The 26,087-nt window shown below is 34.4% G+C and overlaps 1 protein-coding gene across 6 annotated transcripts in view; it reads left to right on the forward strand.

Moving 5' to 3' along the window:
• Nucleotides 1-26,087, forward strand: part of LOC149804253 (1-phosphatidylinositol 4,5-bisphosphate phosphodiesterase beta-1-like) — a 292,443-nt gene that overhangs the window by 177,067 nt on the left and 89,289 nt on the right. For 5 of the 6 annotated variants that reach the window (XR_016415204.1, XR_016415202.1, XM_089938161.1 and 2 more), the window contains 6 exons: nt 4,549-4,633; nt 6,357-6,592; nt 15,247-15,333; nt 20,041-20,137; nt 21,746-21,830; nt 23,704-23,776. Coding sequence is in view for 4 of the 6 variants with exons in the window: in XM_089938161.1 (XP_089794287.1) it covers nt 4,549-4,633; nt 6,357-6,592; nt 15,247-15,333; nt 20,041-20,137; nt 21,746-21,830; nt 23,704-23,776 (663 nt within the window). In the remaining 2 variants the exon portion in view is untranslated. The remainder of the gene's footprint in view (nt 1-4,548; nt 4,634-6,356; nt 6,593-15,246; nt 15,334-20,040; nt 20,138-21,745; nt 21,831-23,703; nt 23,777-26,087) is intronic. The other variant, XM_089938194.1, reaches the window with a different exon arrangement.

Below are 26,087 nucleotides of genomic sequence, written 5' to 3' on the forward strand. Positions count from 1 at the left end.
TTAACGTATAGCTGATGCTATGACCTTTCTCACACTATTCGCACTATGAAGAACAAGCAAGAACAAAGAAATGGGTAAGTTTTTTTTCTCTGTTTATTCCAGTATTTCTGGATATTTTAAGGAGTGCACTGTCAGATAGATAAAACTTTCTTTCTGCATCGAATGAGTCCTAAATCATGTCTTTCGCAAGCATTAATATGCCGCACTTCGAATTAAAGATTCCAAGATAATCGGTCACCCGGAGTAAAATGGCCACCATGGCTGATCACATGTTTATGGTAGGTCATGATAATCGGTTATGTTACACATTTTCACTGAGTATGTAATTTAGCATGCATTCAATGGAAACAATTCGTACAACTCTCAAAAAGTATGTTAATAATAATGTTGTTTCTAAACCTTAACTGGGGATGCGACTTTATCGGGAAAATACGATACATGTTTCACTATAAATTGACATAACTATCAATCTGAATGAAGGTTCTTCTATTTTATGTTATTTTATTATGATATTTACTGTGAATTTAATTAATATAATCAGTTATTCATTAGTTTATGGTGTTAAAACCCAGTATATATACTAATTTCAGTATTTGAAGGTTTGATGGCATTTTGCAGCCCCCAACCCCTCTGTTTTTATCTAAATTCATGGCATTAGTACGTGTTAGTAAGCATTACTGGCTAATTAATGAATTTTCAGTGAGTATGATAAAGCATATATAGAGCATTTACAATTATAATAATTATAAGGACTTGGCATTTGTCCCCAACCCAGTCCCTAATTTTTCCTTAAATGGTAAAATAATTTTAAAGCCCTTAAGAAATTTAAGAAACATATATATCACATAACTTTCAGACATTCATAAATTCATTTATCTACAAAACTCAAAGGACACTTTGATAAACATGTTTGATAAAATTTTATTTACTAATTCCATACAGTTGAATTAATTTTGAGCTAAACTGTCTTTCAAAATGTGTATGCACAACTAGTGTTGCTAGAAGGTGATATTCGGTTTGAAGACTCGAGTCATCCGATTCCAAACTGGCCATTAAATTCTTTGGAAATTTGTCTCACGCTTGATCCACCTGTGTTGCCTGGAACATTGGATTATTTTAAGAATCTCACAAGAGGACAATTTCTTTGCCTCATCCATACTGCAGAAACTTTGAAGCCTATAGCCTCATAGTCAAGAAAGAATCTACTTGTGGGTCATTATTATTCTAGCAAATTGTCTTTTTTTGTAGAGGACCACAAATTTATAATGTTTGCTTTTATACATATATATGCATATGTATAAGATTGTAACTGGCAGCATCAGTTGTAACCTTTTGGAAAATACAAGATTGTAAATTATTTCACAAAATGCTGCATTGTACAGTATTTAGTATACCTTTTCAAAACTGAATCAAGTGAACTGTCACATGCATCCTTTTATGCTTGTATTAAGAAAAATAAGTACATGTATTATAATGGTTTTTTATTATTCAATGAAAAAATATTGAATTGCAAGAAAAGTTTGGTCTATATTTTTTTGATTATCTCCCCTTGAAAGTCAAAGAACACTGAAATCATTTTTCAGTTAATTATATAGGAAATGTAGATATTTTTGAAACATATGTTTGGTATTTTATTATTTAGGCCACCTGTAGATCGCTTTGAAACAGTGTTTACTTTGATCAACAGAGACTTTCTATTTTCTGGTGATGGACACTTGGACTTTGAATTTTTGATAGAAAGAAAAATGAATAATGTGGCATTTTTAAGACCATCTTGTCTATTTGTTTGCAATGCTGTACATCATAAAAGTAGTATTTCCTCTGGTATTGTATGAATAGATGAAACTGTTTAAAGATAACCTACGAAGGTGTGACAAGTAGTAAAATAATTTGGTTGATGAACATCAGAAAATGCTGTATGTTTTGAAAGATTGTCATTTTTCAGATTTTTAACACTTTGTAAATAAAAGTAAAGTTACCAGAGTTCGTTTTTCTCAGATATATAGTACTGCATGATCAAACTAAGAGAAATTTATAGACTTTGGATAAAAATGAAAAGCACTAACAGAGCAACAAACATGGCAAAAAGCTAAATTTTGCATATTTCTGATATGTTTTGTAATGAAATATGTCATTTTTAATGAAATATGTCATTTTTAGGAAGCATTATCCAAAAAAGTACAAGAGATAATGCTGTGATTTTTTCACATGAGTTTTAGAATGTTGCTTAGTTTGTAGTACTTTATCTGTTTGAAACGACTTCATCAAATAAAAGAATTTTTTAAAATTGAAATGTGCTTTGTATGCTGTTTTGCCTGATGGCGATGGTCCTCCCTGTCAAACTACACATTATGACACTGTTCCAGAACCACTCAAACTAGACTCAAATTTTAATGCTGCTCCAGAATCCACTCAATCAAACTGCACTCACATTTTGACACTGCTTCAGAACCCACTCAAACTACTTGGATGCTTCTCTAGAACCTACTCAAATTGTCACAGGTTGAAGCTTCTCCAGAACTCACTGAAACTACTCACATTTTGTATAAAGGCTTTCTATTACTTGAATTTTCTTCTCATGTCTGGCACTGTTACTAAAAGCTCACTTATTCTTGCACCAGCCTGCATCTGTTTCTCAAACCCACCAAACTTACTTTCTTTTGTGTAATTATTATGTTTTCTTAGCAAAAATCTTTTAGATTTAAATGTTCCATCATAACCATTGACTTTTAGCTTATTGGTTTGATGAAATTACTAGCAATTCATGATGTATGATAACCAAGTGACATATACCTAGTAAAATTTAGAACACTGATTTAGAAAATTGGGTCTTATGTGGAGACTGAGCTGACTGAGCTTTGATCTTATGGGCTGTAATATCTATTAAAGGATCAATGTAACAGACAAGGTATCAGTTGTGTGGCATGATTAAAAGGTGACATAAGCTCCTACAGTTAACTGAATATAGAACTCTTCTTGGACTATACATGGCACAGAACAAGTATCAAATTATGGATCCCATCAAAGGAATGTCAGCTAAAAAAACAAACCAGGTGCTGCCTTTGCAAATTAATGGATTAGGGTCAGTTACACAAAGGAAGCTGTAGGACTGTACTTGACATTGAAGAAGTCTCAAGTTCACAGTTTGATAAAAGGATTGTCTACTGGGGAAAACACAGCAAGTGCTGATTTTACAATCTCAGGGATTAAAGTCATATTTATGGGAAAAAAAATTTTGTTGCACTTTTAGGAAACCCATACTCTGCATGAATAAAATTTGATTGAAGAAAGTCTTCCTATAAGCAAGTATATACAAAAGTGTTTTCCTTGTCTGTACATCCAGTTAAGTTTTGCTTTTAGGTCACCGTGACATAGTGTGACAGGATCATAATGTTTCACTATTCTATCCATCCAGGTAAGTATTTTGTTTTTTGGTCACTGTGGTTGGATGTTTTGGTTACATGGACATATTTCTATTCTGTTTATGCCCTTTGCCAATATTTTGTACATCAGCATGCCATCAAACATTTCACAACATTTATAGAAATAAATTTAGCTTTGCATACAGGTTGCATGATCACTGGCTTCCCATTCTGCCAGCAACTCCTACAAGTTTAAAAAGTTTAAAGGGGGAAATGTCCCATACAATAAAATTCCCACATGTGTAATGGTGTGTGATGATTTTAATAGAACTATAGTAAATCCAAATAGTTATTATTTGCATCAAATTATATCACAATCTCCTTTCCATTAGCTAGTACCATTGAACAGAGTATATTTAGAACAGATTCTCCAGAAATTGGTCAGTGCACATGCACATGTCATTGTGCCACATGGCCTTGTACTTGGTATAGTTAGCTCTCACCAAGTCATGGAAGTGGATAATTGATTTTTCTCTGGCTTAGTATCAGGGAAATGCTTCAGTTAAAAAGGAAGCAGCTGATTGGGGAGAGGGGTGGAGGATCCACCTGAAGCAGCTGATTGGGGAGAGGGGTGGAGGATCCACCTGAAGCAGCTGATTGGGGAGAGGGGTGGAGGATCCATCTGAAGCAGATGAACATGGTTGCAGATAGAGATTACATTCATGTTGTTACTGAGGAAAATTGCCCATGCATAAATTCTTAAATTGGGGTTGCATCAGAATCTTTGATTATGGGAAAGCAATCGGGACGCTGGAGAGGGAGTAAAAAAGAAAGGATGGTATTCAACCCAGACACCCAGTAAATGGCAGAATAGTTGCATTTTGATGAATAAGCTGTACATACCAGTAAATTGTAGACAAATGGGGGGTGGGGGTAATGAGGAGGAGTTTCCATTTCCCATAAATTCCTGGATCCAAGACTACAATTTAGCTAATTAAATGAAATCTGTCTGTTGCCTGTATTACATCGGCTTGTTCAGGGACATTATGTTGCAGGGTCACTGTACCTACATGTACTTGAACACTGCAGAAAGTTTTACTTGAATGTCATTTTTTCTAATTGAAAAGACATCATATACAAATTCAAAATTGTACTCTACTGGCATTTTAACAAAATATCTTTTCAGCTTGAACCAAATGTTCCCCTTCCAAGTCCAGAACAGTTGAAGAGAAAAATAATTGTGAAAAATAAGAAGAAACACTTCCACAAAGGTAGTAACTAGCATTTTGTCTTGTTTTATGTTGTTTTGTCTTGTTTTATGTTGTTTTGTCTTATGTTGTTTTATGTTGCTTACCAAATATGTTCAGATTGAAGCTTTAATAATGTTTCATGGATATATTTTATTGACCACCATGGAAAATGTTTCCCAGGGTTAATTTTAAAAACTCTTGTACTTATACTGTATTTATTAATTTAAACCCTTGATAATGAGTCCTGTAGAGTGAGCAAATTACCTCCCCTGCTTCTCCTATCCAGAGCCCTTGATTAATAGGTCAGAGTATGAATGTAAATGTAAAAAAAATTTGGTAAATAAACCATGATATATTACTTAGTTAATCATCAAAAAAAATGTTAGTGCTCTGCAATTTGATTAAAAATTATGAAATTCTGTACATTTAGTAAAACTTGCATAGTTTGTGAAAGTTTCTGTACACTGTAAATAACACTATATGATGAAATATTGATCAATACAAATTTCGTTGATGCCCACTGGTGGCAGTACTTCCATAAAAAAGGCAGCTCCATTCATCTTTCATCAAGTTTGATGACAACCAATGGTAGACCTGTTTGCAACATGATTTAATAATACGCTGACCACTTTTGTTACCCCATTTCTGCACTCAAACACAATGCTGTTTCAGTCAGCACTGCCTTCCTCCATATGTTCTGATTCCAGAGTTAATCAAGAAAATGAGGGGCACAGAGTGCAAATAATCATGATTGCCCCTTTTCAGTAGGACATGACACTGATCTGCTTCACTTAGTGACAAACATGCCCAGGAAAATCCTAGCAACCCCAGAAGCTTCTGTTATACCATGTCAGGTGCCTTCAAGCAATCAGTTGATATGTCCCTCTCTTTTTGTTGATTCCATTTTTCAGTCTGATAACATATTCAAACCTTTGAATACAAGTCCAACATGATCTATTTTTCTATTCATGTTGATGAACAATGTGTCGTGTTTTATCTGACATAAGCGATACACACTACAGTATGGATGCATATGCTACTTATACAGAGTTCATGAATGTATTTATTTGTTAATGTTCTTGATGAAAATAGAAATGATAACAATACAAGGTTTGTTTCTTTATTTTATTACAACATGTGCAGGGTGGGCACAAATTCAACAGAAATTTATTTTATTCTTAAGTCTTGGGACATATGACCTAGGTAAAAAGAAGTTTCACCATAAGTTCTGATTCAGGAAAAAATATGAATTATTTTATCTTATCCCAATATATATTGTACTGTTTTTGGGTACACTGAAGTTAACGAGTAAAGTGCCAGTTTATTTTGGATTGGTCTTCTTTCTGTATAAATTTTAGTCTGTTCTACTACTAAATATTTTAAGAGAATATTTATGACTAATTCTTCTAGTTGAATTATTTTGGAATTGCACACATTCTTAGTTATAACTGTTGCCAAAGAAAGTAAGGGGAATGAATTATTAAATCCTGGAGTCCTTGATTACTTTGCATGTGTGCTAAATATCCATTACAAAAAGAATATCCAGACAATTAGAGCAGACCAACAAATATTAGGGGAAAAAAAATCATTTTTCATATTTTGCCTGTTCATAATATAGACATAAGGCACACTATTTTATTGAGTTTATTCACAGGGCAGCATGTTTTATTGAAGTTGTTCATAATATAGACAGAGGGCATCCTGTGTATTGAATTTATTCATGCTGTTGTTCATTTTTTTGCAGCAAAAGAGAAAGTAACATCACCAAAATCTTCTAAGATGAAGACGGAGAGTGTGGGAGACTCAGAGGAGGGTGGTGGGAGCGAGGATCAGCCTGAAAAGCGTTTAGAGAAACATGAGAGCATTGATGATAAAATGGAACCCGATGATTCAGATGATTGTGATACAAGTGATGAAGAGGATCTGTCTGGTCTGTCAGAGGAAGAAGAAAAACGACGCCAACGGGAGAAAAGAGAAAAGGTGCATAGAGAAAAATATTGCCATAGAATTTGCAGATGGTTATTCTGACTTTAAAATGGAATGGGGGGTGGGGTCCTGGTGGACCAGTTTCATTAAAGAGATGCAGATTTTCTAAGTTTTATATTGGTCAGTCCATCAAAAATTTAAAAGTAAGTGTGATCTTGGAAATTTATCTCCTGATGCAAGCACTGTTTCTACCCCCCATTTTCACCGTTTCAATAATCTATGGTTTAGATGATTGTTGTATGTGAAGATAATTTCCAACAGTATGAAAATCACCAAGAATTATCCATAAACTTCAGGTTTGATCTCAAAATGCAAATATCAGTTGTGATTCTTGATGTACATCTTAGTCTTTTGAATTTGAGTTTCATTCTCTTAAAGTTTCAAGAATCCAGAGCTAAGTCTACCTGTCATGATGTGTTTGTAAACATAACTCTGGTTTAGAACTTCAGAATTGAAACCATCTTTTCTTGTCACCATCTTTGGAAATTTGGCATTTTTATCTCGCCAGCAAAGCATAGTTGAGATGTATGTTTCACTTTTCCAACAATGTTGTTGTTGTTGTTGATGATGTAGGTATCAGTTTTTGGGGTTTTTTAATGGTAGTTGTGTTTCTGTGACACTGTCACATGTAGGGTCATGAAACACGTTGGGTATAGTCATCAAGAAAACACAGCTCTTCATTGGTAAAAGGAGATTACAGCTATCTACCTTCATGCTCCAGCAACCTTGCCAAGTTCTGGGGAAGCCCCCAGCAATAACAGTAGTTGAAAGCCATAATTGCCAACTGCATTATGTACTAAACCGTACTATACAAAATGCCATTCAGGCATATAATTGTTGTTGTTATTGGGTGTAATTCGATTTTTCCACACAAGACAAGCCATACATGGTGGTCAGTTTAAATGGTGGAGGAAGAATGCGGGAGAGCCCTGGAAATAACCACCAACCCAATGTGGATGTGTGGCAAGCTTTCTCATGTACCCACATTGACCAAGCCGCTGACCTGAACCCATGCAGACAAGGGTGAGATGGCAGTGATCTGTAACTGAGAGCGCTTTAGACCACTCATCCACTTGGAGCTTCACCAGCATATAGTACATATTTTACTGTTAATTATCGCAGTGTAAGAAAATACATTATGCTCTTTAAGCTTTAGGTTTCTGACATTTCAATGCATTTTTTGGTCTGTTTTCAAGCTTGTCAGGGAATAAGGAACATTTAGAAAACACAATTAGGGTCCTGTTGCATCTGAATTTGTGTTATAATGAAGCATGTTAAAATGGGGTTCCCTTGTATATCGTAAGATGCCTTGGGTTTCCCTTGTAATTTTGAATATGCTTTGGGGTTTCTTTTATAGTTTGGAATATGCCTTGGGTTTCCCTTGTAGTTTGGAATATGTCTTATCGGTCTCTTGTAATTTGGAATATGCTTTGGGGTTCCCTTGTAATTTGGAATATGCTTTGAGGTTCCTTTTTAGTTTTGGAATATGCCTTGGGGCTCCCTTGTAATTTGTAATATGCTTTGGGGTTCCTTGTAGTTTGGAATATGCCTTGGTGAAGCAGGCAAAATATCATTCTGCAGAATTCTCCTTACAGTGTTACTAGTTCATGGATACATTCTGGAACTTTCATAATTTAAGCTTTACTTTGAATCAAGTTATGGAATTCAGTTTTTATTCTGCTTTTAAATTTAGTGGACTGAAGTTAGGTACTCTGGGGAAACGTCATTTGCATCTGAACAGTGGTCAATTTGCTATTATTTGATATGTTGGGCTGCATTTATAATGGACACAAATGGTAGTCACCATGTGTATAGTTCTGTAGAGTGAATATTGAGAACAACCTAAATAATACCATTTAGAATAGTTTGGTAATTAATACACTCATATCTGTGCCAAGTTTATCAGTGTCCCAGGGTATGACATGCATCATATCTTCTGTTCAGAGTTAAAGTGTCGCAGGATATGACATGCATCATGCATCATATCTTCTGTTCAGTGTCCCAGGTTATGACATGCATCACGCATCATATCTTCTGTTCAGTGTCCCATGTTATGACATGCATCATGCATCATATCTTCTGTTCAGTGTCCCAGGTTATGACATGCATCACGCATCATATCTTCTGTTCAGTGTCCCAGGTTATGACATGCATCATGCATCATATCTTCTGTTCAGTGTCCCAGGTTATGACATGCATCACGCATCATATCTTCTGTTCAGTGTCCCAGGTTATGACATGCTTCATATACTTTCTGTGCTTGCATGCATTGCATTGCTTCATATTGTGTGGTGCCTTTAAGCTCCTTTCATGTTTGCTTTCTGCATTAAATGTTGCCTATACTTTTCAATGACAATTTTCTGCATGCAATTCAGGATGAGGATTATTGGTGTTTCAGCTAAAATTATGAATATATGGTACGGAACAGGGCACATCAATATTCTACTAATATCGATTAGTGAGAAACGATTAATGCATTATGCTTTCATTTTAGGCATGGGACTTAAAATGGTTTAAAAATTGTATAAAATTTTTCTTTGTCAAACATTGGATTGAGAATTTTTTTTAAAAAAGATGTAAACAGATGACAGTATAAAATACATGGACTGGTTGCATTTGAAAAGAAATTTCTTGCAAAAATTAATCAGACTGATACAACTATCCCAATAACTTTATTTAAAAGTGAGTTTGGTTTATTATATAAAAACAAATTGAATTACATATTTGTAAATGTATCATTTGCAGATGTATAATTGTACTTTCACTGTCCAGAAAATGTCAGTTTTATCAAGAAATATGAAATTTAATTCTTTAAAAATATATATATATATATATATATATATATATATATATATATATATATATATATATATATATATATATATATATACTTGCTTATAAATCAGTTCAAACTACAAACATAAAACCTGCCGAACTGCACAGACCCAGATCTGCCAGCACATCATGAAATGGCAGATCTGGGTTTCTGGAGTTAACAGTTGGATTTGACTTGCAGCAAGTAGTAGTGGTAGTATTGATTACTACTTACTTGTACTCTGTTTACATTTAGACAGTAGATTTTGCATAGCCAAAAGATGCATCCTGGACTGCTTTTGATTTAAAGCAAAAATGTAAGCATGCATAAAGTATATTTAGTTCTGTCAGCTTTTCCTCACAGACATTTAGGTGTGTTGATATTTGTCAGTTTTGCCCCAGAATTGGCATTTCTACATTTGTTTCCAAGATGTGATACTTTAAGATTACCAGGCTGTGAAATTTTACATTCTGCGACATTTGAGTAAAAGCTGTATTATATGAATTTTCCAAAGCAAATTGCAAACAAGCAAAATATGGTTGAACCATATGTTAACAAGCTGCAGAATGGAAAATGCACTGAAATGATTATCTCATTCCATCTGCAGATTAATTCAAACCTTTTTAAAAAGCTCTTGCAAGGTATTTTCTTTTGGTTCACAATATTACCAGGTGAAATTTTAGCCTAAGCAAATATATTATATAATTAATTGAACTGAAAGAGTGAGACATGGAAATTGTCCAAAAATTCTGAGATTTGTTCTCTCTATTCAAAATATCAAGTTATTTTCAAAATATTTGGTTTGGGAACCCTGAAACATGCTTTTACATAATGAACAATGTTGCATGTAACTGTCAAAAAACTAATGTATTCTTCTTAAAAATTTGATTGGTTAATCTCTGATGGATGCAAAATGTTGAATGTAGTTGAAGTTTGTTTTACGATCACATCAATGAAAGTGTGAAGGTTTGAATATTAACTTCTTTCTTGAAGCAGACCAAGATAGGAAAAATTTGGAAATTGACCTCCTCATAGAATTCTCAGACAGTACCACTACGAATTGGTTAAGGATCCAGTGGCCTAGTGGTTAGTGTGTCCGCCTCGGATGCGGGAGGTCGTGGGTTCGATCCCCGGTTGAGTCATACCAAAGACTTAATAAATTGGTACTAACAGCAGCCTTGCTTGGTGCTCAGCATTAAGAGGTTAGTGTTAGGACTGGTCAGCCTGGTGTCAGGATAATGTGACTTGGTGGGACGTCATGCTTCATGTCTGCGGCATGATGCCCCAGTTCTAGACATCACTATAAACTGCTACACTGCAGTCATCGTAGCGATATGACTGAAATATTGTTAAAGCTATGTTAAGAATCCAAATCACACACACACACACACACACACACACACACGAATTGGTTAAGAAATGTCATCACAATCCATTCTCCATAAACATGTGAAAATACATAGAAGTCAATTCCACAGGTGAGTGACAAATACTTAAGGCACATCACTGTATCAATGGAATTGTTTATAATGATAATTTTTTATCCAGATGGATACTGTTAATTAATTTGTGTTGGGTAATTAAACTGACAAATAGCATTTATTGCTAACAAGTTTATTTTAAATATTTGAAAATCATGATTAATAGCGAAATCCACAAAAATTGGCACCCAACAATCAGAGTGAATTGAGTTTTTAGATTACAGGTCAACGACTCAACCTGCTCATTACTTCTTCAGTGAAACTTGGTTCAACCAAGTCAGGGAAATGTTTGGATAATGGGTAGTCACATGCATGTTGTCTTGAGAGTGTTTGTGTGCTTTTGTTCCAGTCTGAGGTTGTTAAGTCAGATGTAATTAGAAGTGAGAAGGTAAATATACTGTGTAAAAAGTCTGTCATCAACTCACCAACTCAACTTTCACCCAGACTGACTTTCTTGAAAACATTGCTAACTCTAACTTGTTACGGTAACACTGTTAGCTGTTGTTTTTTTCTAATACAAAGATGAACCCAATTGGAGTAGTTTATTTGGTAGACTTGAAACATCTTTATTTAATCCAACTCAAAGCTTTATTTTAACTAGCAAGTGTATATACACCATTCAGTTAACATGTGTTACTCTTTATCTCCACTAAGGATCTTTTTCCTGTTTGAAGGTGATATTGGAAAACCTCTTTTCTACAGCACAATAATATTCTGTAGCGTCAGGTTATTCTGTGTGGCAGAATGAGTTGAAATTTTGTTAAGTCACATTTCTACCAAGTTTTGATGGTGCACAAATGCAAATGGAACAGATTTGAATAACCTTGGCACAACCGTAGCTATGTTCTCTTGGGTTGTGTACAGCTGAGTAACACTACATGAATATGCAGGAATTTTTTAAAATTTAGGTGAAATTTTTCTGCATATTACTGTTCTTGTTTTATTCTTTGACAATTTCTTGTTTATTGGACGTATATATTAAACCAGATTTTATGCGTCTGCTTGCATATAATAAGCACATAATTACATGCAGCATGGACCTTGATCTGAATCCGCCATCTTAATTGACACCCTCTTAATTTATGTGTGACATTAATCCATAAAAATCATTGTTTTTGTACATACAAAGATCTTTGTTCTTATTAATGGTCTTCAAATTTAAGGTCCTAAGGAAAATTTTAATTATTATTGTTACTTTTAATGAAAAAAATTATTTATAAAAGGTGAATGAAAAATGACACATTTCTGTATGCTGATTGATGTATGGACCATGATATTTGATGCATGGACCATGATATTTAATGTCACATTTGCCAGCAGATCTGGGTTTGTGCTGTTTTCAGTTAGTGCCATGCATTATACACAACTAACCATCTTGCGTCTTTCTTACTAAAGTGAGCAATGATGTTGTCATTTATACTGTGTGTATTTGTAAAATGAACATCTTCATTTGATTTAATGACTATTTTCACTGTTTATAAGTAAGATTCAAAGTGGGGTGAGGATATACAGTCACCAATGGGATATACAAGATCAGGAAACCTACACCATTAGGATTAATAGTTTCTAGTGGGAACTCCGACTATTAAAATCTGTCCCCAAATAAATGCAATGCATCATTAATTTTGTGGGTCTGCAGGTTGTGGGTGATTATTCTGTATTTATTCATCATGTTATAATGGAACCCAGGAAATCCAGACAAAAATAAAAATATTGTCTGCTAGAATATCAACATTTTAAAAACTCAGATGCATTACTGTTTAAGCAAGGTTTTGAAAGTTTTGATACATCTTTTATCATTCAGTAAAGTAAACATTTTTTTTAAGATTGCAGATTATTCTTAATGTTATGTCAATTTTGTTGGGTCAAAATTTAGATGATATTCATGTATCCATAGTATCCTGTCCAGATATGTGGGTTTTACAATGGGATTTCATTTCTTGTATCCATAGTATCCTGTCCAGATATGTGGGTTTTACAATGGGATTTCATTTCTTGTATCCATAGTATCCTGTCCAGATATGTGGGTTTTACAATGGGATTTCATTTCTTGTAACCATAGTATCCTGTCCAACTATGTGGGTTTTACAATGGGATTTCATTTCTTGTATCCATAGTATCCTGTCCAGATATGTGGGTTTTACAATGGGATTTCATTTCTTGTAACCATAGTATCCTGTCCAGATATGTGGGTTTTACAATGGGATTTCATTTCTTGTATCCATAGTATCCTGTCCAGATATGTGGGTTTTACAATGGGATTTCATTTCTTGTATCCATAGTATCCTGTCCAGATATGTGAGTTTTACAATGGGATTTCATGTCCCAAACATTAAAAGAATGTGGACCCTATGGTGAAAGTTCTTTTCATTCAGGTTTAGTTTTTCTTAACTAAGTCTGAACATCATCATATTCTCATAATGTTTTCATTTCCAGGATCCATATTCAAGAGGCTTTTCAAATTAAGTGCTCTTTCAGATTTTGAATGGTAATAGGAATTTAATTAAAACACTTATAGGTTACTGCATTTATATGGCAAAATATGAATTAGTTTTTTTTTGGAATAATGTTGCACTACCTTTGTGAGTGAAGTAATTGAGAAAATGAGTTCATATTTTTCCATACAAATGCAGTAACCATTTTATTATATACTCATTTTCTTATTCTTCCTAAGACTTAATTATTAAAAAAATACACTACAAGAAACAAAGTAATTGAATTATGCTATGTTCAAAACTAAATACACAACTGGAGATTCATCAATAACAATATTAATGCACACGTAGCACTGCCCAGCAACTTTTGAACTTCATTATGTGCTCGACATTTTACAAAAGAATTGTTGTTTTGGTCTACTTAAAATTTTAATTTTAGATTCATGTTGTGAACGAATGCGCATTGCAACAACATTTTCATTTGGTCTGGAATTCATTGATTTTGTTTTTATGTTGCTCCAACTCATTCCTGCTTTTCTGATTATGATGGACTGGATTATTGGGTCAGTTTGGTGCAGTAAGAAGTGTACTCAAAATTCCAATACAGTTTTGGTGTGTATTAGGTTTTGCAGAACATGTCATTCGGATTTGCAGAACTAAGAAAGTACATTTTGAGGAAATTCAGTATGCAGAAATGTAAATATATCACCATTCTTACTGCCAGCTGAAGAAGACCTATCTTTATGTCCTTTCACTTGCATCTCGCTATGACCTTTAACATATTGTATGTTTTCTATCACTAGCATAGCATTGTATCAAAATAGTTACATGGGGAAAATTGCCCAGAAGCTGTTCTGTGACAGTCCATTTAGCCAGCGGAAATAACTTTGTCGTCATCTTGGATTTTTGACTGACTTGTAAAATGTATGTCTCTAATAGATATACTATAGCCCTTTGGCCCCAGTATGCTTTTGTATGCTACATTTTTATAAACCCTAGAGAGCACTGGTCATAGTCTGAACCATTCTGTTTGTGAAAAGATACGAATATTTCTCCTAAATATCTGTTTCAATGATTCGAACGGTATTTTCAATTACTGCATCTCACACATTGTCGACATTGCAAACATCACATTCAATCGTTTGCTTGTCTGAAAGCTTTGTTTCTGACTCAGTGAACTCATCCACATTGTTAACTTTATCATCTATACTTTCAAACGGATGAAACAGCTTGCTTAGTTCATTCCCAAACAAGTCTAATCAAAACCTAAAGTGTCTATATGAGTGTACATGGTTTGTCTACAAAGTGGTTCATAATACACTATACTTTTTTTAGGCATATGCGTGCAATATCAGGTGTTCAGTGTCATAAGATACTGCTCAATTCTGACAATGTAAAGGTAACAGAGACAAAAATGAGGATATAATAAGAGATTACTAAACAGCAATGTATTTAGATACAGATGTCTACTAAAAATATATAATTTATTTACATTTTCACAAATATACAAATTATCATAAAGGCAGTTGTGACTATAATGTGCACTCACATTGAGAAGCTTTGTGAATACAGGCCCCAAGTCCAGGTAATTTTAAGGGAAAATATATTTTTTGCATTGCAAGACCATTTTGTTCGTTTTGTGTATCTACCCGTGTATAACCTAACTTTTAGCAGCTTAGACCCAGATCTGTCATCACATAATGTGCTGCCACCTAGGGGTCTGTTCTGCTTGCATAAGTCACAGACAGAATAATATGGACCCAGATGTTATAAACTGGGAGATCAAGGTCAATCCTGTTTGCTGTTTGGGTGCACGTTAAACAGACTAATGCAGTAAAAGATCAATGGATTAGATTTATGGAAAAAAAATAAAAACAAAATGTTAACACATTTTGAAAAAATTTCATAAATTGTCAGAATTTACTGAATTCCTGGATGATTTCAAATGGCAGTGACATGAGAGATACCATTGCAAGCATGGAGACATCGTTTGAAATGACCTTGGTATGTCGTTATTTTCTTATAAACTTGTATCGAATTTCACACCAATGCATCCCACCCAACCCCCACACACATTTGCCCATGCACTGCCCATTTAAATTTTTCTTCTATAAATTTCCAGTAACTGCAGTTTATAAGGGTAATGCACATTCTCACAGGAATTTGTTAACCAGGCTTGGTATGCAATCTAAGAATAATGTACAACCAGATTTTGTTGCATGAGATTTATAGAGATTTAATGTTACCCACTTTTGAACAGTTGCTGTTCTGGATAAAATAATAGGAAGTTTGTATAATGCTTATTCTGGGTAATATTTTAACAGTGCAATTTTGAAGTTATTATCAGAATTTTATTGAATTCAATTTCTTTTCTTCATAAATTTGCTAAGGATAAAGCAAGAGTCTTGCAAAAAATTTAGTTTTCTTGTCCATTCAGAATTGTGTGACTTTGATGCTTTCCCCTTTCATCTTAAACTGCTGTAACATAGATATATCCATGTCTGCTATGCCCTGCAACAAAAGTAGCTCACTGTTACCTATATCTCCTGTTTAACTGTAATATAGAGCAGATATATTTCATGGGTCAAAGCCTTTTACCTGAGGTATTTAACCCGAGTTAAAAGATTTTTTCAGTTTAAATAAAAATACTTCACAAAGAAAAACATTTTTAAAACATTCTCACCATAAAGCTCAAGCAAAAACCAAATTTCAACATTATATAAATTAACTAATTAATTAATCAAAAAATAGAGAAATTTCAACATTATATAAATTAACTAATTAATTAATCAAAAAATAGAGAAATTTTAAGCATCATAAAAATGTTTTAGCTTTTTTTGAGCTTGTGGTTAGGTTTAATTTAAATCTGACTTAAAACTGACCAGTCAAATGCCTTATATCTAGATAGACTTGTGATGGTGAAAATTAGGAAAAGATCAACATGAAAGTCACACTTACTAACTGTATTGGATAGTGTGTCATTGGTCATCAGTTAACTTCAACTGTATACTGTACATTTTTGATCCAAGGTCATAAGCAAGTTAACTTTCAACTGTATACAGTACAAGATTTTTTATCCAAGGTCATCAGCGAGTTAACCTTCAACTGTATACAGTACAAGATTTTTTATCCAAGGTCATAAGCAAGTTAACCTTCAACTGTATATAGTACAAGATTTTTTATCCAAGGTCATCAGTGAGTTAACCTTCAACTGTATACAGTACAATATTTTTTATCCAAGGTCATCAGCAAGTTAACCTTCAACTGTATACAGTACAAGATTTTTATCTTCAACTGTATACAGTACATAATTTTTGATCCAAAGTCATCAGCAGACCAGAAAAACTTTAGATAAATGGAGTTACACTGAACAAGTCTCAACTGGTTTGAATTACACAACAAAACTGCATGTTTGTTGGAAACACATTGTTTAGAAGAACTGATAATCTGGTGAAATGTATAAAAAGTTCAGATAAAGGTGTTTCTACTGTATATAATGATATCTTTGGGTATTTCATACTTTTGTCAGAATTTTTACAAACCAGAACACTAATAAAGTTCCTAACAAATGCAAAGATGAAGTTTGTACAAAGGAAGACCTATTTCTTGTATGAAAGCAGAGAAGAGATTGGTTGGAAACCTCAACAGCAAGGCTTACAATCCTGGAATCAAACATGCTTTGTGTAATAACCTCCATCCTAGCAACTGTATGATGCACCCTCCTCCTCCTTCCCATTTTTTGTTGTGGGGGAGGCCACCAACCTTGGCTAATTTTTTCATTATATTCTGAAATGTTATTGACAGTTGGTTGGCTGGTTCTTAATAATACTTTGACTATATCCTGCTGAGTGAGCCAAGTATCTTTCCCAAGGACATAATGAGGCAACTGATCTAGATTGGACTGGGTGGAAATCAAACCCATGGAGTCACAGACTGAGTTATCTTAGCTTCCCTCCACTGATCAAAGAGCTGAAGAGCTTTTGCCCTTGGCCTGCATACATGCCTGCCCATAATTAGCATTTGTTTGACATCTGTACTTCATAAAAACTGCTTAGAGGAAAGTTAGACATCAAAGCTTGATTTGTATGTTTAACTGTTCCTTAATTAAATTGGTCCCTTTGACATCCAATATGGCTGCTAGAGTGACTGTCTTGAAAATCTTGTTAGTTCTCCTGAGCAGATGGTCATATCAAAACCAAGATATTTACTGAAAGACTTCTTATAATAAGATGATCATATCAAAACCAAGATATTTACTGAAAGACTTCTTATAATAAAATGGTCATATCAAAACCAAGATACTCACTGTAAGACTTCTTATAATAAGATGGTCATATCAAAACCAAGATATTTACTGTAAGACTTCTTATAATAAGATGGTCATATCAAAACCAAGATATTTACTGTAAGACTTCTTATAATAAGATGGTCATATCAAAACCAAGATATTTACTGTAAGACTTCTTATAATAAGATGGTCATATCAAAACCAAGATATTTACTGTAAGACTTCTTATAATAAGATGGTCATATCAAAACCAAGATATTTACTGAAAGACTTCTTATAATAAAATGGTCATATCAAAACCAAGATACTCACTGTAAGACTTCTTATAATAAGATGGTCATATCAAAACCAAGATATTTACTGTAAGACTTCTTATAATAAGATGATCATATCAAAACCAAGATATTTACTGTAAGACTTCTTATAATAAGATGGTCATATCAAAACCAAGATATTTACTGTAAGACTTCTTATAATAAGATGGTCATATCAAAACCAAGATATTTACTGTAAGACTTCTTATAATAAGATGGTCATATCAAAACCAAGATATTTACTGTAAGACTTATAATAAGATGGTCATATCAAAACCAAGATATTTACTGAAAGAGTTCTTATAATATCTTGTCAGTCCTAAATGAAAATGGTGAGTCTGAGATCAATTTTTTTAAAAGTAGTCCTAAAGGACATATAAAAAACAAGTTTTTTAAAATAGAGTACTTGTCAATCTTCAAATGTATGATGTAAAACCATAAATTACCTGTTGAAAATGGTTGATGGAAGAAAATTCCATAGGAAGAAAGAAAATGTTAGAAAAATGCTTTTGGGTGGTGCTCTACAGTTTCGTATTTTGCATAGGGTTAGGATTTTAAAGAAAAAGAATTTCCCCGGCTTTCCTCACTGGTTATACTGGCTATTTAAAAAAGACCTTGTATATCTTAGGTATAATTCAAAGAACCTTTAATTCCCTTTATTTTGGTGTATGATTGATGGGTGTACTATGGGTTATAGAGTATACAGCTTGGCCTTACTTCAAATGTGCACCTTTCAAAAAAGTGCTAGCTCTACTTGGTCATTTTCACATCCTTAACTTCAGAGGTAAATTGTATAAAAAAGAGCCAATAACTTTTTTAACATTTTATATATTTGGTAATTCATTCATTGCACTTTCAGAAGCTGGTCTTGTCTAGTCTGGCAAAATTCATTTTCCCTATTTTAATAGCTGCTATGTATAGTGTACTTTAGACTAATTCAGGCTGATTTTTTAACACAAGGGAGCAGTCACTTTAGTTAGCAGTGTGCTTCAGTCATGTAAAATTTCCAAAAGTACAATATCCAAAGAAATATCATCCACATTACATTACTGTAGCATATAGGTATGCCAACATTCTCTCCATTGTGCATGTTTTAAATGCGAACTACTTCACCTTACATATGTCACTCTCTCTAAAGTACATATTAATTGGTGAGCACCCCCTTTGGTGATGAATTCCTTTCTCTTCAAGTGTGACTTCTTTAAGGAGGGTGATGTCTGTACATCCTGTAGAACCTAAATAACAAATTCTGCCTCTTGGTGTCGAATAACTAACTCTTGCCCCTCAGTTTTTGTAGATTTTTTGTATAACTTTCTAAGGCAAAAAGCCCTTGTTGGCAAAAACAACCCCACAAGAATTCTTGTACTCATAAATTGAAGAGAAAGTGAAAACTTAAATGAAGCCAAAAGATATTTTATACTGTTAGGTAACAAAATTTATTGTAGCAAAAGTTGGTTGATTTGCTTTGAATCTAATAATTTTATGCCCTTTAATGGGTTCCCACTTTTCTCACATGTACACCTACTTTCCACTTAGGATTCCTCCCACCCCCTCCATTTTTTTGGTGACTGTCCAGCATTTACAGATAACTCTCAGCAGTTATTTGCAAATTTGGGATTCATTTCTATATATAATGTAATGTTTCAATGTGATGTAATTCAAATTTGGGATTCATTTCTATATATAATGTTATGTTTCAATGTTATGTAATGCAAGATTGTTTATTTTCTTTCACATGACTTCTTTATTCAAGAGGATAAAATTTAATTGTCATTGTACTCATTAAGTTGTGAATTAAAAATATTATTTTAGTAACAAAATTCAGTAAAGTTAACAAATTTGTATAAAGGTAGTTCTGTGATTGTATCGAAAAAGGAGGTTTTGAAACATGCAATTTGTAATCTTTAATATTACAGTAAAGGTTAAATATTCATCTCTGTTGATCAGAGCAGTTACGACATAATGCCTAGGTGACTGGAAAGGTTAATAAGCTTGAAAACTTTTAATAAAATAATAACTCTGGACTTTTGTAAGGATGGACTAAACTGCATTTCAGGTAGACTTGGTACAGTGTTTAAGAGGTTTAATTTTTTAAAATCCCACTTTCAGGGTACAGCAGGTTCAGAAGCAGAAGCCGGTATGGAGATGTCAGAACTGGTGAACTATGTACAGCCAGTTCACTTTCATTCCTTTGATGCCTCAGAAAGTAAGTGCATCTTAACAACTTTTTGACTGTAGAGATCAAATCTGCTTTCAGTATCAAAAAACATCTAGCATTGTTAGTGCAAAGAGCAGTCATCTTCTAATGGATGGGCTGTACTTCATGGGAGTATGAATGTAATAGTATTCCACTGAACTTTTCAAGTGTTTCAAAAGTGTTCTGTGTTAATTTGAGAAAAAAAACCTCATTTACTTGGTTATTACAGGAAAAGTTAACATTGTTGCTGGACTAGTAAAATTGACACCAAGTGCCAAAATCTCTAAAATGTGAATAAATTTTTTTTGTTGCACTCTGGTACAGGTCTTCAGGGGAATTTAAGTGCTACGCTTGGTTACAATTTCAGAATGGTTTCATTTTTGTGATTTTTGCAAACAGTTCACTATTATACACGAGGAGTACTTTGAAGGGATCCACTGATGTACTTTCTCACTAATGAAAGTGTACTAATTGTCAGGACTTTTAAAATTCCCTTCCTAATTAACATGTTGATAAAAAGCCAGTCTGCTTTTAGCAAATGTATTAATGCAACATGCACTTCTACAAATCGCAGATCAAAACACAATTGTCACTAACTCAGTTCTCATGGAAACTAGTAATCATGTTCTCTTGAAAACTAGTGAGCATTGCTTTGGTTAACTCAGCTCTCATTGGAAACTAGTGAGTATCGCTTTGGCTAACTCGGGTCTCATTGGAAACTAGTGTGTATCACTTTGGCTAACTCATTTCTCATGGAAACTAGTGAGCATCACTTTGGCTAACTCAGCTCTCATTGGAAACTAGTGAGCTTCGCTTTGGCTAACTCGGCTCTCATTGGAAACTAGTGAGTATCACTTTAGCTAACTCGTCTCTCATTGGAAACTAGTGAGTATCACTTTGGCTAACTCATTTCTCATGGAAACTAGTGGACAATGCTTTTGCAGTTTATTCACAATGAAGCTAGTGAGCATTGCTTTGACTAACTCAGTTCTCATGGAAACTAGTGGGCTTTGCTTTGACAGTCAATTAACCACATTTTTGTTTGAATACAAGAGGGCATATGAAACTTAATCTGATTACACTAAAACCAAATTAAAATATAGAACTTTTTCATTGATCAGTATTTTGGCATATATTATTTACAGTGTGTTGTGAAATTATTTTTAAAAAGGAAATTTAACAAAATATAACACTTAAAAAAAGAGGCCAATTTCATAACGTTTATTCCAAATTTTCACTGATTATCTGCTATTTTTGATAAAGTATGTGATATTAATAAGGTTTCAATTACTGGTTTTTCTTCCAATTTTAGTCATGTTCAGCAGATGGGGATCTATTGGGGTGGATATTTTCTATGAAACAAAATAGTATTCACATCTGCCCCCTTGTTATAAGCTGGTTTGTGAGTTCTCCAGGTGTGCTAAAATGAGGGAGTAGCCTATGAAGATATTTCTGGGGTGTAAAAAGAGGTGCAAGTAAAGGTTTGAACAAATAAGTTTCAACTGCAGTAGGAAAATTCAGAATTTATGAAAATGCAAGATTCAAATTTGTCAAAATCGGGCACAAGTTAATTTTATAAAATGGTCTTAACATTCTTCACTTTGTTTTCTTTTCCAGAAAAGAATAAAAGCTATGAAATTACCTCCTTTGTGGAGACACAAGCCACTGCTCTTCTGAAAGTATATCCAGTAGATTTTGTCAAGTATCCTGAAAATATTAAAGTATTCCAGCCATCTCATTGGTATACACAAGCTGCCACCTGTCTCGATATAAAATTTGTTACTTAGGTTACACAGCAACACATTAAAGTGCCAAGGCTATGGGTTTAAAGTGCCCTAAGAGAGACTTCAGATCTGGGCTGTATTTAGGCCACAGCCTTTGGCTTTATGGGTTTAAAGTGCCCTAAGAGAGACTTCAGACCTGGGCTGTATTTAGGCCACAGCCTTTGGCTTTATGGGTTTAAAGTGCCCTAAGAGAGACTTCAGATCTGGGCTGTATTTAGGCCACAGCCTTTGGCTTTATGGGTTTAAAGTGCCCTAAGAGAGACTTTAGATCTGGGCTGTATTTAGGCCACAGCCTATGGCTTTATGGGTTTAAAGTGCCCTAAGAGAGACTTCAGATCTGGGCTGTATTTAGGCCACAGCCTTTGGCTTTATGGGTTTAAAGTGCCCTAAGAGAGACTTCAGACTTGGGCTGTATTTAGGCCACAGCCTTTGGCTTTATGGGTTTAAAGTGCCCTAAGAGAGACTTCAGACCTGGGCTGTATTTAGGCCACAGCCTTTGGCTTTATGGGTTTAAAGTGCCCTAAGAGAGACTTCAGACCTGGGCTGTATTTAGGCCACAGCCTTTGGCTTGTGAGTTCAACACATTAATCGCTATGCCACCATGCAACTATAAAAGATATGTTGGAAGGAAAGAAAGCTTGACAGTATGATTATCAACAATTCTCAGATATATCAATATTCTTTTACATTTAGACTTTCACTGGTTACTTAGGACACAGGGTGTATAATAACACTGGTCTTGATTAATGTCCAGGCGGATTAAATCTATCACCATGCCTACTGCAGAATGAGTACAATTGCCTTGTATGGAAATGCTAAAGGCTTAAGTTTAAGAGGAAAATGCTACTATGGTGTCAGTAGTCAGGGATTTAGTGTATTGATTTAATTTGTGATGGAGTCAATGTCTAAGATTTGTTGCAACAGTACATGTACAGAGAATGGAGAAGGGAAGATAGTCCTTACCCAGTTACCCAAATGCCAGGGGATATGATATACATTTTGTTCTTGTTATGACTCACCATAAATTTCAAAGAGCACATAATGTTACTAGTTTCCATACATCCAACTAATCATCCTTCAGCATATCCATAATCCCACCATTCATCTTCAGGATATCCATACATCCCACCATTCATCCTTCAACATATCCTTACATGCCACCATTCCTCCTTCAGCATATCCATACATCCCACCATTCCTCCTTCAGCATATCCATACATGCCACCATTCATCCTTTAACATATCCTTACATGCCACCATTCATCCTTCAGCATATCCATACATCCCACCATTCATCCTTCAGCATATCCATACATCCCACCATTCATACTTCAGCAAATCCATACATCCCACCATTCATCCTGTAGCATATCCATGCATCCCACTATTCATCCATTAGCATATCCATACATCCCACCATTCACCCTTTAACATATCCATACATCCCACCATTCATCCATTAGCATATCCATACATCCATCCACTCATCATTCAGCATATCCATACATCCCACCATTCAGCATATCCATGCATCCCACCATTCATCCTTTAACATATCCATACATACCACTACTCATCATTTAGCACATCCATACATTCCTCCACTCATCCTTCTGCGAACCATACATACCACCTTGTTTCAGCATGTTCTTAGGTCAAGAAATTCCTATATTGCAAAAATAATGAAGTAGTGGTGGTGCATTCAGGCTTACAGAAAACATGTCTAGTATGTTTTTAAATATCTGCATGTAACATGATCACAGTTTCTACTTGATTTCCTTAACAACATAGCTATAACAAGAGACAACTAAGCAGGATCTACCCCAGGGGAACCAGAGTGGATTCCAGCAACTTTATGCCACAGGTAGGTTATGTCAGCACAATTTTGGCAACTTTATATTACAAATAGGTCATGTTTGCAGATTTTTTGCTGAGAATTTGCTATTTTCTTTCTATTATATTCAGTTTATAACAATTTTTTAACAACTTGTATTAAGTAATCTTGAATGACCCAGGGTAAGGAACGGAAGAACCCTGTTTGTGTGTGCATTGACCTGGTTGCAAGACAGTCTCAAGGATGGAACTGGGGACCACATGGGAATGAAGCAAGTATAACACCACGATAATTTTAATGACTGCAGTATGATATAAATCATGAATGATAAGTCTTACATTATGAATGCACTGATGGACTTGTCACAACATTTACAATGTAAAAGTGTAAAATGGTAACTTTGGACATTTAATGACAATCTAAATTTCATGAAACTAGCAATTTATGAAACTTCTAAAATAATTCATCAAAAAAATTAACAAACCTCATAATTCTGTCATGTTAGGCCAGATACTGTGACAGAAGTATTATTAAATGAAGATTGAAACTTTTCACATAAATACAGAGCTGTGCATGTAATATGTGTATTTGTTGCAAGCGCTGATGTTTGCGCTAGAAAAATACAGCTGATTTTGATGGCAAAATGTGCTTACAAGATTTTGTTTTATTTCAATATTTTGGGGGCAGAAGACAGATTTTTGCAGATGGTGTCATGAGTACAGTGAAAATGAGTGACATTAAGGTTTTGAATTGCTGTAACTCTTAAACTCACACATTATGTGGACATTAAAGATAATGCACAAGGAGTGTCTCTTACTGCATACTGGTGGAAGTAATTTACATTACATAACCAAGTCTACAGTGGGATAAGATTTGTGAAAGAACCATTCAGCTGGTATTGATACTGCGAACAGTGTTTAATGGAACATAAAAAATTTTGGGATGATTTCTTGATTTATAGTAGTTTGAATCGGCTAAGTCCAGTATGTGTTAGTTTGAATTGGCTATGTCCAGTATGCGTTAGTTTGAATTGGCTATGTCCACTATGCGTTAGTTTGAATTGGCTATGTCCAGTATGCGTTAGTTTGAATTGGCTATGTCCAGTATGCGTTAGTTTGAATTGGCTATGTCCAGTATGCATTAGTTTGAATTGGCTATGTCCAGTATGCGTTAGTTTCAATTGGCTATGTCCAGTATGCGTTAGTTTGAATAGGCTATGTCCATTATGCAATAGTTTGAATTGGCTATGTCCAGTATGCAGTAGTTTGAATCGGCTATATCCAGTATACAATAGTTTGAATCGGCTATGTCCAGTATGCAGTTGCTTCAATTGGCTATGTCAAGTACCGTATATACTCGCATATAAGCTGAAAAATTTAGGAAAAGAATAAGGCCTGGAAGAAGGGGGGTCGGCTTATCTGCAGGCCAAGGTCCAAGTCTGAAATTTTTAACGCTTTTTTCCCTCGATTTCCAGTATTTATAGTTTCTGTCGATCGCCGAAGATGAAATCACATGCCTAATGATGCCACATGGCTAATAAGATTTGTGCTGTCGTGAAGTGAAACAAATATTTTTTTTTTTAACTTAAGTGGTAGGATAATGAATGAAAAACATGTTTTAATGTACTTGACGTCTATGTGACAGATGTCCATCCACCAGAAAGTGCAGCCATACGTGTTATTTGAGCCACGGTGGTACGTGTATTTTCCAAAAGAACCGCCATATTAGTAATCTCCAGTAAAGTATTTAACCCTCAGCTAATCAGTAATTATTAAACTCTACGGTATCATACAAATGCACGCTAGCTTATTTCAGTGTAAATATGAAAAGAATCTACGTAAAAAAATAAAATAATTATGATAAGGTATATACAACAAACATTTTGATCGAGAGTAGAAATACATGTACGATAGTCTTAAAGGAACAATAGCGAGAGGCTTCATAGGGTTTTGTTGCGCACACACTTAGAAAGGGTAAATAACAGGGCAATATGCAAGTCAGCGTAAATAATTGTAAAACAATATAATTTGTGGGATTTCTTTGACAGGTGCTTTAGAAGTAATTGGCAGCCACAGTTTATATACTACTGTTGTTTAGTTGTTTGTAAAGCAGAGTGGTTTGTTAGCGGTAGAGTGTTGTACAATAGCTACCATATGCTTAATCTGTGGTAAATGCCTCGGGGATAATAGGTTTGTTTTGTTGCACAATGCCAATGACTTTACTAATAATGCTGACTCTCAGATGTATTGTTTAATGAGATATGGTAGTGGACATGGTTTCTGCTCAAAGTTATAAACTGTCACAGTACTTGAATAATGTCCACACTGAAACCAATCATATA

The sequence above is a fragment of the Sinohyriopsis cumingii genome, chromosome 2 (assembly GCF_028554795.1).
Source record: "Sinohyriopsis cumingii isolate HCF-2022 chromosome 2, ASM2855479v2, whole genome shotgun sequence".
Classification (NCBI taxonomy): Eukaryota; Metazoa; Mollusca; class Bivalvia; order Unionida; family Unionidae; genus Sinohyriopsis; species Sinohyriopsis cumingii.